Raw genomic sequence first — 18368 nt, forward strand, 5'->3', positions numbered from 1 at the left:
ACTTTAAGGATCTGTGGTGCTTTATAAGGTTTTATAAAGAATACAGACATATATTAATATTTTCAAAGGAAACGTGGCTTTCCTGTGGTTTCCAGACATTTAACAACAAAAGAGAACTAAATGCCACCAATTAACTCTGGACTTATCTCAACATTTGACTTAGTCAGGGGCAAATTAAATAGAAACTAGAACTATCTGAATAGAAAGAATGTCCCTGCAATGTCTCAGAAAGATATTTCTTTAATCAAATTTGCACAATGGAGGAATTCTTAAACTATGCTATGCCAAAAAAGATGCTCCCTCAATTTTATGCTAGGAAGTATGGGTTATTAATTGCATATCTACATATTAGTTTTTAATAAGCTTTAATCTGTGGGTTTTAGTATATGTGCTGCTAAAGCCAGCACATCTGTGGGTTTTTACCATTATTTGATATTATGTAACACTGATGTTGACACAGTCCAAGAGAAAGCACAACTCTGTTCTGACTGCTGCAAATAAGCTATGTCAGCAATATCAGATCAGCCTTTTAAACTTTCTATTTCCTCAATTACTTATCTCTCACGTGGAGTTCTCTTTTTATATCCCACAAGTTTCAAATAAGGATTAAAAACTTAAGATAAAGTATCGTTATTTTGAAAAGTTTTAAAAAGATTGTACAAAGTATTATTATAGGTTACCCTGTATTAGCTAAATGCTTTTAGTAATTCTCCCCCACTGAGGTTGATTTGCAAAGGTTTTGAAATAAGGTAATATTACTTAGCTGTGGAAAGGTTCTTAGGAGTGGGCACACAGGCAACAGAATCATTTGAATGGGAAGTTTTAGAACCATAGCCAAGAGACATAAGATGACATAAGAGTACGGTTTTAACCTAAATTTGGAAATTTCTGGCAGCTGCATTAAAGATGTTATCAAAAATCTGATTCCTAAGTGCCTCATGCACACAACTGGAGGAACTTATAAAAGAGGCAATTGCTTTCTAAAGGAATGACACCTGCACTGGGAAGACCCCAGTAAGAAACACACCCTATTACGTATTCTCCAGAAACCTAGCAGGTTGCTTTACATTCAGAGCTTGCTCCAAAGCTCTTTGAGTAACATCCTGTCTTAAACAAGAACAGAAGACACATTCATTCATTCCAGGGAGACAAATTTTACAGCTACATAAATGAAAAAAAGGAGTAGAAAAAGTGAGCTATGAAAGGAACCAAGAAGTAAGGTATACAGGTAGAGAAATCTTTTAAGTTCTCAGTGCAAAGTACTCAAAATATCAAAGATATTAGTTAGGTCTTTAGCCCTTAAACATTTCATATTCATAGGTCTGTGTCCAAGAGAGTAAAATATTTCAGCTTTTTCTTTTTGTCTGGGACTTAACAATGTGATCCAAATATGTACAATTCCATTAATAGTTTAAATATAGTTGACTGCTGTTATGCTTATGACGTTTCTGGCTGTGATTGGCTAATTTATTTTTAGTCATGGAAATGTTTATGTAATTGCATGAAGGTGAAAAAAGATTATAAAAATTGCCTCACTGCCACACAGTTTCCTCTACTTAATAGTATGACACACCCCAACCATACCAAATATACCAATGTGTGAGTATCTTTCAGACTTGTATGCATTCTCATTTCATGAAGGGTGAACTAAAAGGAGACTTTGAGATACCCTACAAAGCTGACTTTTGTTTCATAAATAAGGAGTTAAAAACAGAACTCTAAAGAAATGGCATATTAATGAAAAGGAGGCTGGGCACAGTGGTTCATGCCTATAATTGCAGCACTTTGGGAGGCCAAGGCAGAAGGACAACTTGAGGCCAGGAGTTCGAGACCTGATGAACTTGTAAGACCCATCTCTATAAAAAATTAAAAAATTAGAGCAGGCAGGGTGGTGCCTGTCTGTAATCGCACCAACTCAGGAGGCTGAGGCAGGAGGATGCCTGAGGCCAGGAATTTAAGGCTTCAGTGAGCTATGATCATGCCACTGCACTCCAGCCTGGGCAACAGAGTGAGACCTCGTCTGAAAAAAAGAAAAAGATAATCATAAATAATATTTGGAAAGGTTTGTTAAAAATTAAGTGTTTAAGAATGGACTTCTCCTGGCCCAGCACTGCGATTCACACCTGTAATCCTAGCACTTTGGGAGGCCGAGGCAGGCAGATCACATGAGGCCAGGAGTTCAAGACCAGCCTGGCCAACATGGTAAAACCCATCTCTAGTAAAAATACAAAAATTAGCTGGGCATGGTGGCGTGCACCTGTAATGCTAGCTACTCTGGTGGCTGAGGCATGGGAATTGCTTGAATCTGGGAGGCAGAGGTTGCAATGAGCCAAGATTGTGCCACTGCACTCCAGCCTGAGTGGCAGAGCAAGACCCTGTCCCAAAAAAGAAAAAAAAAAATTGACTCATCTTAATCATAAAAAATATAATCCAACCGATTTAGGCCATTCTTGTTTTGCTATAAGGAATACCTGAGACTGGGTGATTTATAAAGACAAGAGGTTTAATTGGCTCACAGGGTTTAATTGATTCTGCAGGCTGTGCAAGCATTGCATGGGCATCTGCTTGGCTTCTGGGGAGGCCTTAGGGAGCTTTTACTCATGGCAGAAGGCAAAGTGGGAGCAGGTACATCACACGGCAAGAGCAGGAGCAAGAGAGGGGGAAGATGCCCACACCTTTAAACAGTCAGATCTTGCAAGAACTCACTATCATGAGGATAGAACCAAGAAGGTGGTGGTAACAATTAGTGAGAAATCTGCTCACATGATCCAATCAGGCCCCACCTCCAACACTGGGGATTACATTTCATCATGAGATTTTGGGGGACAGATATCCAAACTACATCACCAAGAGATAGGTCTGGTCTTATAGTATAGTTATAGTATTATATAACTCATTTATTTATTTTAATTAATTTTATTGAGATGGAGTCTCACTCTGTTGCCCAGGCTGGAGTGCAGTGGTGTGATCTCAGCTCACTGCAACCTCTGCCTCCCAGGTTCAAGCAATTCTCCTGCCTCCGCCTCCCAAATAGCTGGCATTACAGGGATAAGCCACCATACCCAGCTAATTTTTTTTGTATTTCTAGTAGAGATGGGGTTTCACCATGTTGGCCAGGCTGGTCTCGAACTCCTGACCTCAAGTGATCCATCCACTTTGGCCTCCCAAAGTGCTGGGATTACAGTCATGAGCCACTGTGCCTGGCCAGTATTATATAATTTAAATATTCCAAGAATAGAGATGTTAGAAAGAAATTAAATTCATAAAATATCTTTATACAGTATACCTTTATAAAAATCTGTCTTCATACATCAAGCTATAAAATAGCTGTTTCTTTCCTCCTAATGAGCTATATCTTAAGTTACACAAAAGATATTAACAATCAGTAGCAGCTGCTTCACATATGTGTTTGTTATTTATTTATTTATTTTTCTTTTTTTTATTATACTTTAAGTTCTAGGGTGCATGTGCATAACGTGCAGGTTTGTTACATATGTATACTTGTGCCATGTTGGTGTGCTGCACCCATCAACTCGTCAGCACCCATCAATTCATTTATATCAGGTATAACTCCCAATGCAATTCCTCCCCCCTCCCCCCTCCCCATGATAGGCCCTGGTGTGTGATGTTCCCCTTCCCGAATCCAAGTGATCTCATTGTTCAGTTCCCACCTGTGAGTGAGAACATGCGATGTTTGGTTTTCCGTTCTTGTGATAGTTTGCTAAGAATGATGGTTTCCAGCTGCATCCATGTCCCTACAAAGGATGCAAACTCATCATTTTTTATGGCTGCATAGCATTCCATGGTGTATATGTGCCACATTTTCTTAATCCAGTCTGTCACTGGTGGACATTTGGGTTGATTCCAAGTCTTTGCTATTGTGAATAGTGCCACAATAAACATACGTGTGCATGTGTCTTTATAGCAGCATGATTTATAATCCTTGGGTATATACCCAGTAGTGGGATGGCTGGGTCATATGGTACATCTAGTTCTAGATCCTTGAGGAATTGCCATACTCTTTTCCATAATGGTTGAACTAGTTTACAATCCCACCAACAGTGTAAAAGTGTTCCTATTTCTCCACATCCTCTCCAGCACCTGTTGTTTCCTGACTTTTTAATGATTGCCATTGTAACTGGTGTGAGATGGTATCTCATTGTGGTTTTGATTTGCATTTCTCTGATGGCCAGTGATGATGAGCATTTTTTCATGTGTCTGTTTGCTGTATGCATGTCTTCTTTTGAGAAATGTCTGTTCATATCCTTTGCCCACTTTTTGATGGGGTTGTTTTTTTCTTGTAAATTTGTTTGAGTTCTTTCTAGTTTCTGGATATCAGCCCTTTGTCAGATGAGTAGATTGCAAAAGTTTTCTCCCATTCTGTAGGTTGCCTGTTCACTCTGATGGTAGTTTCTTTTGCTGTGCAGAAGCTCTTTAGTTTAATTAGATCCCATTTGTCAATTTTGGCTTTTGCTGCCGTTGCTTTTGGTGTTTTAGACATGAAGTCCTTGCCCATGCCTATGTCCTGAATGGTACTACCTAGGTTTTCTTCTAGGGTTTTTATGGTATTAGGTCTAACATTTAAGTCTCTAATCCATCTTGAATTAATTTTCGTATAAGGAGTAAGGAAAGGATCCAGTTTCAGCTTTCTACTTATGGCTAGCCAATTTTCCCAGCACCATTTATTAAATAGGGAATCCTTTCCCCATTTCTTGTTTCTCTCAGGTTTGTCAAAGATCAGATGGCTGTAGATGTGTGGTTTTATTTCTGAGGACTCTGTTCTGTTCCATTGGTCTATATCTCTGTTTTGGTACCAGTACCATGCTGTTTTGGTTACTATAGCCTTGTAGTATAGTTTGAAGTCAGGTAGCGTGATGCCTCCAGCTTTGTTCTTTTGACTTAGGATTGTCTTGGCAATGCGGGCTCTTTTTTGGTTCCATATGAACTTTAAAGCCGTTTTTTCCAATTCTGTGAAGAAATTCATTGGTAGCTTGATGGGGATGGCATTGAATCTATAAATCACCTTGGGCAGTATGGCCATTTTCACGATATTGATTCTTCCTATCCATGAGCATGATATGTTCTTCCATTTGTTAGTGTCCTCTTTTATTTCACTGAGCAGTGGTCTGTAGTTCTCCTTGAAGAGGTCCTTTACATCCCTTGTAAGTTGGATTCCTAGGTATTTGATTCTCTTTGAAGCAATTGTGAATGGAAGTTGATTCATGATTTGGCTCTCTGTTTGTCTGTTACTGGTGTATAAGAATGCTTGTGATTTTTGCACATTAATTTTGTATCCTGAGACTTTGCTGAAGTTGCTTATCAGCTTAAGGAGATTTTGGGCTGAGACAATGGGGTTTTCTAAATATACAATCATGTCATCTGCAAACAGGGACAATTTGACTTCTTCTTTTCCTAACTGGATACCCTTTATTTCTTTCTCTTGCCTGATTGCCCTGGCCAGAACTTCCAACACTATGTTGAATAGGAGTGGTGAGAGAGGGCATCCCTGTCTTGTGCCAGTTTTCAAAGGGAATGTTTCCAGTTTTTGCCCATTCAGTATGATATTGGCTGTGGGTTTGTCATAAATAGCTCTTATTATTTTGAGGTGCGTTCCATCAATACCGAATTTATTGAGCGTTTTTAGCATGAAGGGCTGTTGAATTTTGTCAAAAGCCTTTGCTGCATGTATTGAGATAATCATGTGGTTTTTGTCTTTGGTTCTGTTTATATGCTGGATTACGTTTATTGATTTGCGAATGTTGAACCAGCCTTGCATCCCAGGGATGAAGCCCACTTGATCATGGTGGATAAGCTTTTTGATGTGCTGCTGAATCCGGTTTGCCAGTATTTTATTGAGGATTTTTGCATCGGTGTTCATCAGGGATATTGGTCTAAAATTCTCTTTTTTTGTTGTGTCTCTGCCAGGCTTTGGTATCAGGATGATGTTGGCCTCATAAAATGAGTTAGGGAGGATTCCCTCTTTTTCAATTGATTGGAATAGTTTCAGAAGGAATGGTACCAGCTCCTCCTTGTACCTCTGGTAGAATTGAGCTGTGAATCCATCTGGTCCTGGACTTTTTTTGGTTGGTAGGCTATTAATTATTGCCCCAATTTCAGAGCCTGCTATTGGTCTATTTAGGGATTCAACTTCTTCCTGGTTTAGTCTTGGAAGAGTGTAAGTGTCCAGGAAATTATCCATTTCTTCTAGATTTTCTAGTTTATTTGCATAGAGGTGTTTATAGTATTTTCTGATGGTACTTTGTATTTCTGTGGGGTCCGTGGTGATATCCCCTTTATCATTTTTTGTTGAGTCTATTTGATTCTTCTCTCTTTTCTTCTTTATTAGTCTTGCTAGCGGTCTGTCAATTTTGTTGATCTTTTCAAAAAACCAACTCCTGGATTCATTGATTTTTTGGAGGTTTTTTTGTGTCTCTATCTCCTTCAGTTCTGCTCTGATCTTAGTTATTTCTTGCCTACTGCTAGCTTTTGAATGTGTTTGCTCTTGCTTCTCCAGTTCTTTTAATTGTGATGTTAGAGTGTCAGTTTTAGATCTTTCCAGCTTTCTCTTGTGGGCATTTAGTGCTATAAATTTCCCTCTACACACTGCTTTAAATGTGTCCCAGAGATTCTGGTATGTTGTATCTTTGTTCTCATTGGTTTCAAAGAACATCTTTATTTCTGCCTTCATTTCGTTATGTACCCAGTAGTCATTCAGGAGCAGGTTATTCAGTTTCCATGTAGTTGAGCGGTTTTGATTGAGTTTCTTAATCCTGAGATCTAGTTTGATAGCACTGTGGTCTGAGAGACAGTTTGTTATAATTTCTTTTCTTCTACATTTGCTGAGGAGTGCTTTACTTCCAACTATGTGGTCAATCTTGGAATAAGTGCAATGTGGTGCTGAGAAGAATGTATATTCTGTTGATTTGGGGTGGAGAGTTCTGTAGATGTCTATCAGGTCTGCTTGCTGCAGAGATGAGTTCAATTCCTGGATATCCTTGTTAACTTTCTGTCTCGTTGATCTGTCTATTGTTGACAGTGGAGTGTTGAAGTCTCCCATTATTATTGTATGGGAGTCTGAGTCTCTTTGTAAGTCTCTAAGGACTTGCTTTATGAATCTGGGTGCTCCTGTATTGGGTGCATATATATTTAGGATAGTTAGCTCTTCCTGTTGAATTGATCCCTTTACCATTATGTAATGGCCTTCTTTGTCTCTTTTGATCTTTGATGGTTTAAAGTCTCTTTTATCAGAGACTAGTATTGCAACCTCTGCTTTTTTTTGTTCTCCATTTGCTTGGTAGATGTTCCTCCATCCCTTTATTTTGAGCCTATGTGTGTCTCTGCATGTGAGATGGGTCTCCTTAATACAGCAGACTGATGGGTCTTGACTCTTTATCCAGTTTGCCAGTCTGTGTGTTTTAATTGGAGCATTTAGTCCATTAACATTTAAGGTTAATATTGTTATGTGTGAACCTGATCCTGCCATTATGATATTAACTGGTTATTTTGCTCGTTATTTGATGCAGTTTCTTCCTAGCCTCGATGGTCTTTACATTTTGGCATGTTTTTGCAATGGCTGGTACCGGTTGTTCCTTTCCATGTTTAGGGCTTCCTTCAGGGTCTCTTGTAAGGCAGGCCTGGTGGTGACAAAATCTCTAAGCATTTGCTTATCTGTAAAGGATTTTATTTCTGCTTCACTTATGAAACTTAGTTTGGCTGGATATGAAATTCTGGGTTTAAAATTCTTTTCTTTAAGAACGTTGAATATTGGCCCCCACTCTCTTCTGGCTTGGAGAGTTTCTGCCAAGAGATCTGCTGTTAGTCTGATGGGCTTCCCTTTGTGGGTAACCCGACCTTTCTCTCTGGCTGCCCTTAAGACTTTTTCCTTCATTTCAACTTTGGTGAATCTGGCAATTATGTGTCTTGGAGTTGCTCTTCTGGAGGAGTATCTTTGTGGCATTCTCTGTATTTCCTGAATTTGAATGTTGGCCTGCCCTACTAGGTTGGGGAAGTTCTCCTGGATGATATCCCTGAAGAGTGTTTTCCAACTTGGTTCCATTTTCCCCGTCACTTTCAGGCACCCCAATCAGACGTAGATTTGGTCTTTTTACATAATCCCATACTTCTTGCAGGCTTTGTTCATTTCTTTTTCTTCTCTTTTCTTTTGGTTTCTCTTCTCACTTCGTTTCATTCATTTGATCCTCAATCGCTGATACTCTTTCTTCCAGTTGATCGAGTCGGTTACTGAAGCTTGTGGATTTGTCACGTATTTCTCGTGTCATGGTTTTCATCTCTGTCGTTTCGTTTATGACCTTCTCTGCATTAATTATTCTAGCTGTCAATTCTTCCACTCTTTTTTCAAGGTTTTTAGTTTCTTTGCACTGGGTACGTAATTCCTCCTTTAGCTCTGAGAAGTCTGATGGACTGAAGCCTTCTTCTCTCATCTCGTCAAAGTCATTCTCTGACCAGCTTCGATCCGTTGCTGGCGATGAGCTGCACTCCTTTGCAGGGGGAGATGCGCTCTTATTTTTTGAATTTCCAGCTTTTCTGCCCTGCTTTTTCCCCATCTTTGTGGTTTTATCTGCCTCTGGTCTTTGATGATGGTGACGTACTGATGGGGTTTTGGTATAGGTGTCCTTCCTGTTTGATAGTTTTCCTTCTAACAGTCAGGACCCTCAGCTGTAGGTCTGTTGGAGATTGCTTGAGGTCCACTCCAGACCCTGTTTGCCTGGGTATCAGCAGCAGAGGTTGCAGAAGATAGAATATTGCTGAACAGTGAGTGTACCTGTCTGATTCTTACTTTGGAAGCTTCGTGTCAGGGGTGTACTCCACCCTGTGAGGTGTGGGGTGTCAGACTGCCCCTAGTGGGGGATGTCTCCCAGTTAGGCTACTCAGGGGTCTGGGACCCATTTGAGCAGGCAGTCTGTCCCTTCTCAGATCTCAAACTCCATATGGGGAGATCCACTGCTCTCTTCAAAGCTGTCAGACAGAGTCGTTTGCATCTGCAGAGGTTTCTGCTGCTTTTTTTGTTGTTGTTGTTTAGCTGTGCCCTGTCCCCAGAGGTGGAGTCTACAGAGACAGGCAGGTTTCCTTGAGCTGCCGTGAGCTCCACCCAGTTCGAGCCTCCCAGCGGCTTTGTTTACCTACTTATGCCTCAGCAATGGCGGGCACCTCTCCCCCAGCCTCGCTGCTGCCTTGCGGTTAGATCGCAGACTGCTGTGCTAGCAATGAGGGAGGCTCCATGGCCATGGGACCTTCCCGGCCAGGTGTGGGATATAATCTCCTGGTGTGCCCGTTTGCTTAAAGCGCAGTATTGGGGTGGGAGTTACCCGATTTTCCAGATGTTGTGTGTCTCAGTTCTCCTGGCTAGGAAAAGGGATTCCCTTCCCCCTTGAGCTTCCCTGGTGAGGTGATGCCTCGCCCTGCTTCAGCTCTCGCTGATCGGGCTGCAGCAGCTCACCAGCACCGATTGTCCGGCACTCCCTAGTGAGATGACCCCAGTACCTCATTTGAAAATGCAGAAATCACCAGTCTTCTGTGTCGCTCGTGCTGGGAGTTGGAGACTGGAGCTGTTCCTATTCGGCCATCTTGCTCCACCCCCCCATGTGTTTGTTATTTACAGCTTAAATTTACATTGATGCCATAAGAGGTACTAAGTAGAAAACCTGTCATGTGAGAGCTACATTATAAAGAATTCTAAGCTAATTGACCCTGCATGATGGATACCTTTGTATAATCTCCTTCCCTTGAGTGGGAGTGGAAACTGAACGTGATGGGCCATCACTCCTATGAATGTTACATTATATGGCAAAACAAAGGTTATCCTGGGTGGGCCTGACTTAATCGAGTGAGCCCTTTAAAAGTATATATTCTTCCAGCTGGTTGCAGAAGAAGTCAGATATTCAAAGCATGAGAAGAACTCAGTGCATCACTGCTGGCTTGAAGATGGAGGGGCAACATGAGAAGGCATGTGGGTGGCCTTTAGAAGCTTAGAGTGATTGCTGGCTGACAGGCAGGAAGAAAATGGAGACCTCAGTCATTCAGTCACAAGGAATCGGATTTTCCCAATAATCTGAATGAATTTGGAAGTAGATTTCTTCCCAGAGACTCCACATGAGAACTCAGCCTGGCCAAAATCTTGATTCTAGCCTTGTGATTCCCTGAGCAGAGAACCTAGACATACTGGGCTCTTGGCCTATAAAACTGTGAGCTGTAAATGAGTATTATTTTATGCTGCTAAATTTGTGGTAATTTGTTATACAGCAGTAGAAAATGAATACAATAGCAAAGTACACATTTTGAAAAAGCCTCCCAAAACAGTTCACCAGTATTCATTGTCAATTTGTCATTTTCAACCTTTATATGAATGGTGGGATTTACATTTTTGTAGTCACAGATCTGCGAATCATTGTTAAAAATCATAAATCCAAATCAAATTAGTCGTAGTCCTGCAGTTTCAGAGACTGAAACCAGCTTTTCCTTCTAAAACTTACAGTGCCTTTTGGGGCATCAGCCTTAATCCATTTTTCACGTTTGCTTGCTTGATTCATGAGTCCTAAAATACAAAATTGCATAAAGTTATATCAAGAGCATTAATTGACCACATAGATCCTAGCAACACATCTATAAAACTGAAAAACACCTTGGAACATCAAGAATCTTGGTAAAGATAGTCTGAACTGGGAAAGAGTTGCAAAGAGGTTATCTGGGCTTGCTCCCCTCCATTCACTTTCTCAGAACAACCCTGAGAGGGAGGCTACTCTGTGTTTTGTTTTGTTTTGTTTTGTTTGAGACAGAGTCTCACTCTGTTGCCCAGGCTGTAGTACAGTGACACGATTTCGGCCCACTGCAGCCTCCGCCTCCTGGGTTCAAGTGATTCTCCGGCCTCAGTCTCCCGAGTAGCTGGGACTACAGGCACGTGCCACCATGCCTAGCTAATTTTTTTGTATTTTCAGTAGAGACGGGGTTTCACCATGTTGGCCAGGCTGGTCTTAAACTCCACACCTCAGGTGATCCACTCACCTTGGCCTCCCAAAGTGCTGGGATTACAGGCATGAGCCACCATGCCCAGCCTACCCTGTATTTTTTTCTTTTTCTTTTTTTTTTAAGTAGAGACAGGGTTTCACATGTTGGTCAGGCCGGTCTCAAACTCCTCATCTCGTGATCCACCCGTCCCAGCCTCCCAAAGTACTGGGATTACAGGCATGAGCCACCATGCCCAAGCTCTGTTTTTTATTTGTACAGGATGATCCCTTATCTAAAATGCTTGGGACCAGAATTGTTTCAAATTTAAGATTTTTTTTTTTTTTTTGGAATATTTGGAGAAGACATACTAGTTGAGCATCCCTAATCTGAAGATCTGAAATCCAAATTACTCCAATGAGCATTTCCTTGTTTCATGTTTTGGAGCATTTCAGATTTTAGATTTGGAATGCTCAACATATATTATTTTTAAATGCAGTCTTAAAAAAGTGCTTTACTGGAGTATAACTGACAAACTACATGTACTTAAAGTATACAATGTAGTAAGTTTTGACATAGGTAAAAATCTGTGAACCATATCTCCTTAATCAAGATAATGAACATATTCATCATTCCCAAAAATTTATTTGTATTCAAGTGCAGTCTTTCCCTCATGCTCCTCCCTTCCTGTCACCCTCCAACCCCCACCCCCTTCAATCACTGATCAGCTTTGTGGCACTATGGATTCGTTGCTTTTTCTAAAATCTTATATAAATGGTATAAATGGAAGTATACAGTTATGCACTCTTTTAAAAAAAATCTGTTTTCTTTAATTCAGCATAATTATTTTGAGGTTCATCCACAGTGGACCATGTATAGGTAGTTTCCTCAACGCTTGCTTATTAGTACTTTGCTGACTGTTCATGGCACCTTCCACAATCCCCTCTGTGCAGCTTGCTCCCCTCCAAAACTTTCTCTTATGAACTCTGGGCAGCCCTGTCTCCCCAGAAGCTCAGCTCAGAAGCTCAGTCTCCTCTACTCAGGGAGTCTGCTGGGCTCTGCTGTGCAACCTCTCCCTGCCCTGCAGCCTGGAAGCTCTTTCAAGGTCATAGGCTGTGGCAATCACAAAGCTCTCCTTGTTTGTTTCTCAGATCTACTCTTCTAGTTCTATGTTTTCTTTACAAATCAAGGTTATAAAGGTGTTATATCTCCTCTGGAGTTCCACTGCAGTTCTGGAGTTAAGAAACCAGTCAAACTGAGACAGAACAGGGACTGCTTGTAGGAGCCTGCAGGCCCTTCTCAAGCACAAAAATTTAAAAAAAAAAGAAAGAAAAATCTTGGGTTCGTTAAAACAATTCCAGGCACCTACCTAAGTAGCCTTAAAAAGCAAATGAGCAGGCAGGCAAGGTGGCTCAAGCCTGTAATCCCAGCACTTTGGGAGACCAAGGCGGGCGGATCACCTGAGGTCAGGAGTTTGAGACCAGACTGGCCAACATGTTGAAATCCTGTCTCTACTAAAAATACAAAAATTAGCCTAGTGTGGTGACAGGCACCTGTAATCCCAGCAATTTGGGAGGCTGAGGTAGGAGAATTGCTTGAACCAGGGAGGCAGTGGTTGCAGTGAGCCAAGATCATGCCATTGCACTCCAGCCTGAGCAACAAGGATGAAACTACGTCTCGGGGGAAAAAAACAAGCAAACGAGCAACTTAATAACAACAACAAAATAATAGCTTAAAACAATAGCCAAAAAGGTTAAAACAGATGTCTTCTTTTCTGTAAGAACCAAAGACAAAATCTGAACATATGTCTCTGAGTTGTTTCTCAAAAACCTGGACCCCCCACACCAAACAGATCTGCTGGCACGTGGACTTCAGATAAGGGTAAGCTCAAGACTAAACTCTGACTACTGTACGTTTCTCAGGGGCCTGGAGAAGGTCATGCCTATGAGCCAGAACTAACATTATTTTTTGCAGATCCCAAATTTTTAGATAAAGCTTCACTTCCTTAACCAATCAGAAATCAAAAAATCTTTAAATCCACCTATAACCTGCAGCCCCCCTGCTTCTAGATGTCTTGCCTGTTTAGGTCAGACCAATATGTAGGCCCCATGTATCAATTTATGACTTTGCCTATAACCTTTGCCTCTCCACCTTTATTTTAATTAATTTATTTTTTAAATTTTTCCATAGGTTATGGAGGTACAGATGGTGTTTGGTTGCATAAGTTCTTTAGTTGTGATTTGTGAGATTTTGGTGCACCCACCACTTGAGCAGTATACACTGCATCCTATTTGTAGTCTTTTATCCCTCACCCCCATCCCAACCTTCCCCCCAAGTCCCCAAAATCCATTGTATCACTCTTATGCCTTTGCGTCCTCATAGCTTAGCTCTCACATATCAGTGAGAGCCTATGATGTTTGGTTTTCCATTCCTGAGTTACTTCACTTAGAATAATAGTCTCCAATCTCATCCAAGTCACTGTGAATGCCATTAATTCATTCCTTTTTATGGCCGAGCAGTGTTCCATCGTGTGTGTGTATATATATATGTATATTCCACAGTTTCTTTATCCACTTGTTGACTGATGAGTATTTGGGTTGGTTCCTTGATTTTGCAATTGCAAATTGTGCTGCTATAAGCATGCCTGTGCAAGTATCTTTTTCGTACAATGACTTCTTTTCCTCTGGGTAGATACCCAGTAGTGGGACTGCTGGGTCAGATGGTAGTTCTACTTTTAGTTCTTTAAGGAATTTCCACACTGATTTCCATAGTGGTTGTGCCAGTTTACATTCTCACCAGCAGTGTAGAAGTGTAACCTGATCACCACATCCACACCAACATCTACTTTTTTTTGATTTTTTGATTATGGCCATTCTTGTAGGAGTAAGGTGGTATCATATTGTGGTTTTGATTTGCATTTCCCTGATCATTAGTGATGGTTGAGCATTTTTTCATATGTTCATTGGCCATTTGTATATCTTCTTATGAGAATTGTCTAGTCATGTCCTTAGCCCACTTTTTAATGGGATTGTTTTTTTCTTACTGATTTGTTTGAGTTTGTTGTAGATTGTGGATATTAGTCCTTTGTCAGATATATAGATTGTGAAGATTTTCTCCCACTCTGTGGGTTGTCTGTTTACTCTGCTGACTGATCCTTTTGCTGTGCAAAAGCTCTTTAGTTTAATTAAGTCCCAGCTATTTATCTTTGTTTTTATTGCATTTGCTTTTGGGTTCGTGGTCATTAAATCCTTGCCTAAGCCAATGTCTAGAAGGGTTTTTCTAATGTTATCTTCTAGAATTTTTATTTTCAGGTCTTAGATTTAAGTCTTTAATCCATCTTGAGTTGATTTTTGTATAAGGTGAGAGATGAGGATCCAGTTTCATTCTCCTACATGTGACTAGCCAATTATCCCAGCACTATTTGTTGAAAAGGGTGTCCTTTCCCCACTTTGTGTTTTTGTTTGCTTTCTTGAAGATCAGTTGGCTGTAAGTGTTTGGGTTTATTTCTGAGTTCTCTATTCTGTTCCATTGGTCTGTGTGCCTATTATTATACCAGTACCATGCTGTTTTGGTGACTGTGGCCTTAAAGTATAGTTTGAAGTCAGGTAATATGATGCCTCAGGACTTGTTCTTTTTGCTTAGTCTTGCTTTGGCTATGCAGACTGTTTTTTTAGTTCCATATGAATTTTAGAATTGTTTTCTCTAACTCTGTGAAGAATGATGGTGGTTTTTTGATGGGGATTGTGATGAATTTGTAGATTGCTTTTGGCAGTATGGTCATTTTCACAATATTGATTCTACCCATCCATGAGCGTGGGATGTGTTTCCATTTGTTTGTGTCATCTATGATGTCTTTCAGCAGTGTTTTGTAGTTTTCCTTGTAGAGGTCTTTCGCCTCCTTGGCTAGGTGTATTCCTAAGTACTTCATTTTTTTGTATTGTAAAAGGGGTTGCATTCTTGATTTGATTCTCTGCTTGGTTGCTGTTGGTGTTTAGAAGAGCTACTGATTTGTGTACATTAATTTTGTATCTGGAAACTTTGCTGAATTCTTTTATCAGTTCTAGGAGCTTTCTAGAGGAGTCTTTAGGGTTTTTGAGGTAAATAATCATATCATCAGCAAACAGTGACAGTTTGACTTCCTCTTTACCAATTTGGATACCCTTTATTTCTTTCTCTTGTCTGACTGCTCTGGCTAGAACTTCCAGTACTGTGTTGAAGAGGAGTGGTGAGAGTGGGCATCCTTGTCTTGTTTCATTTCTCAGAGGGAATGCTTTCAACTTTCAGTATTATGTTAGCTGTGGGTTTGTCATAGATGGCTTTTATTACATTAAGGCATGTCTCTTGTATGCGATTTTGCTGAGAGTTTTAATCATAAAGAAATGCTGGATTTGTCACATGCTTTTTCTGCATCTATTGAGATGATAATGTGATCTTTGTTTTTAATTCTGTTTATGTGGTGTACCACATTTATTGACTTGCATATGTTAAACCATCAGGGTGTCAGTCTAGGGGACGATCAGGTCTTTCCCTTCCCACGAGGCCATATTTCAGACTATCACATGAGGAGAAATCTTGGACAATACCTAGCTTTCCTAGGCAGAGGTCCCTGCGACCTTCCACAGTGTACGTGTCCCTGGGTACTTGAGATTAAGAGAATGGTGGTGAGTTTTAACCAGCAAGCTGCCTTCAGGCACTTGTTTAACAAAGCACACCCTGCACAGCCCCAAATCCGTTAAACCTTGAGTCACCACAGCACATGTCTCTTGCAAGGACAGGGTTGGGGGTAGGGTTACAGATTAACAGCATCTCAAATACAGAACAAAATGGAGTCTCTTATGTCTACTTCTTTCTATATAGACACAGTAACAGTCTGATCTTTCTTTTCCCCACACTTTGCCAATTAAAATCTCACTGTTTCTTTGACCAAGAAATGGGAAAATGACTACTCTATGCCTATGCAGTGTGGCTTCTACTAAGTGCAAGGAAAGGCTTCCTAAGACATGTGTTTAACTCTGTAATTTGCTCTCGAAACTCCTGCCCCAATGTACCCAAATATATGAATCTCTATGTTCTTTTTATTTAACCCAACATGTACCTGATCTGTTCTACACTAGCTATCAACAAAGACAGGGCTCCAGGAAGTAACTTGCGGAATTGTCTTGTTTAAAAATAGGATTAACAATCTTCTTGGTAAAGTGAGCTTTTTCCCGCCTCCCTCCCCATTCCCACTTCTAACCCTGGAACAGTCTTTGTTTATGTACATTTGGTTCAGAGAGATACTTCTAGTGCTGCCTTATTATTAATAATAGCAGATTAAAAGTCAGTGCATCAGGGTTGGAGGGTTTTCTTTTACATTACAAACACTTTGGGCTGCCCACTATAGGAAGTGCCATGCTAAGTATATTAGGGAGGTTCAAAAGATGTAAAAAGACACACCAGTGCTCTCACAAAGCTTACCAACTCACTAGGAAAATAAATCATACACTATGAAACAACATGAAAGTAATTACTCTGAAATTTTATTATATTTAACACATACATTTCACAAACAAAACCTTTAACACCACATACAATTCCATAACAAAATATTTTAATTTTGTCAACTTTTTTTTTTTTTAGACGGAGTCTCGCTGTGTCACTCAGGCTGGAGTGCAGTGGTGCAGTCTCGGCTTACTGCAACCTCCACCTCCCAGGTTCAAGCGATTCTCCTGCCTCAGCCTCCCGAGTAGCTGGGACTACAGCCGTATGCCACCACACCCAGCTAATTTTTTGTGTTTTTAGTAGAGATGGGGTTTCACCATATTAGCCAGGATGGTCTCGATCTCCTGACCTCGTGATCCACCCACCTTGGCCTCCCAAAGTGCTGGGATTACAGGCGTGCACCACCGTGCCCCGCGTCAACATTCTTTAACTTTTTACCGTCTTCTCTCAACAAAAGTGTAACCCAAGATACCTTGACAAGAAATCTTCTGGATAAAAAAAATTTTTGAGCTAGTTTTAATGATACCTATCCACTAAATTTTCTCCCAAATACTTGGAATAATAATAAAGTCAACAGTACTCTAGGCGAGAGTATACTGAGGAAGTATACATTAATCAGTTCTGTCCAAAAAATAATCATAATAGTTTCTTCCTCAAATCTTTTCTTCTGCAATGTCTAATCCCATCCATTGTATTTTTCATCTCAGTCACTGTAGTTTTCATTTATAGAAATTCAATTTTGGTCTTCTTTTTATATCTTCCATGTCTTAAGTGAACAAGTGGAATACAGTTATAATAACTTTTATTTTCCTTCTCTGCTAATTTGGTCATCTGTGTCAGTTCTGGGTTGGTTTCAATTATTCTCTTCATTATAACCCATGGGTTTTTTTTGCCCTTTGCATGTCTGATAATCTTTGATTCAATGCTAGATATTGAAACCACCTCTGCAAAAATCATAACTGAGAAAATTATTACAGTGAAAGAGCTCTGACGTAACCAGCTCCATCTTGCTTCTAATCTCCAAGCTGTCCTTGTTCATTCCTAGGTACAGGCTGAACTAACTGTTGGGAGGAACTTAGTTTATAGTTTAGCTTTTAAACCAAGAAAATAACAGCCATTTCCCAAACAAACCCCCTTCCTGTCCGGGGACTAGACTGCCTTTTCAGGACAACAAATTAGCCAGAAGATTAGAAATTGTGGTTTAGGAGTCATGCAGCTGGAAGCTGCAAGATTCTAAACCTCCCCAAATTGCTCCTGCGGATAACATCACCATTGTAAAACCTAAGATCAGTGCTTGAGATATTTTGCAGACCCTAAACTCAATCAATCAGCTGGCATAACCCAGATTGATAAGCTGGCTCATCTGATCTTGTGGCCCCCAGTCAGGAATTGACTCAGCACAAAAGGACAGCTCTGACTTGCTATGATTTCATCTCAGATTGACTAATCAAAATTTCCAACTCACTGGCCCCCTATCAAATTATCCTTAAAAACTCAGATCATCAGATTCTCATGGAAACTGATTTAAGTCATCATAAAACTGGTCTCCTGCATAGCCAGCTCTGCGTGAATTTCTCTTTCTCTATTGCAATTCCTCTGTTTTGGTAAGTTGGCTCTTTCTAGGCAGTGGGCAAGGTGAATCTGTTGGGTGGGTTACAACATTGTGAATTTTACTTTGTTGGCTGCTGGATACTTTTGTATTCCTGTAGATCTTCAGCTTTCTTCAAGGATGCAGTTAAGTTACTTGGAGACAGTTTAAGCCTTAATCTCTTGCTTTTATAATTTGTTAGGCAGTTATAGAGTGGTGCTCAGCCTAAGACTCATTGTTTCCCACTAGTAAATGCTCTACCCAATGCCCCATGAGTTATGATTTTCTTTCCAGACTGGTGGGAAGAACAGACATTATTCCTGGACCTGTGTGAGCACCA

At 40.4% G+C, this 18368-nt stretch overlaps 1 protein-coding gene across 1 annotated transcript in view; it reads right to left on the reverse strand.

The window, feature by feature from the left end:
• Nucleotides 1-9518: 9518 nt before the first annotated feature.
• FAM185A (family with sequence similarity 185 member A) overlaps nt 9519-18368 on the reverse strand; it is a 59367-nt gene continuing 50517 nt past the window's right edge. Inside the window, exon 8 of the mRNA XM_033193682.1 lies at nt 9519-10552. Within this exon, the coding sequence (XP_033049573.1) occupies nt 10434-10552 (119 nt within the window). The 3' untranslated portion in view covers nt 9519-10433. The remainder of the gene's footprint in view (nt 10553-18368) is intronic.

This window comes from Trachypithecus francoisi, unplaced genomic scaffold, assembly GCF_009764315.1.
Source record: "Trachypithecus francoisi isolate TF-2019V2 unplaced genomic scaffold, Tfra_2.0 Lachesis_group4, whole genome shotgun sequence".
Classification (NCBI taxonomy): domain Eukaryota; kingdom Metazoa; phylum Chordata; class Mammalia; order Primates; family Cercopithecidae; genus Trachypithecus; species Trachypithecus francoisi.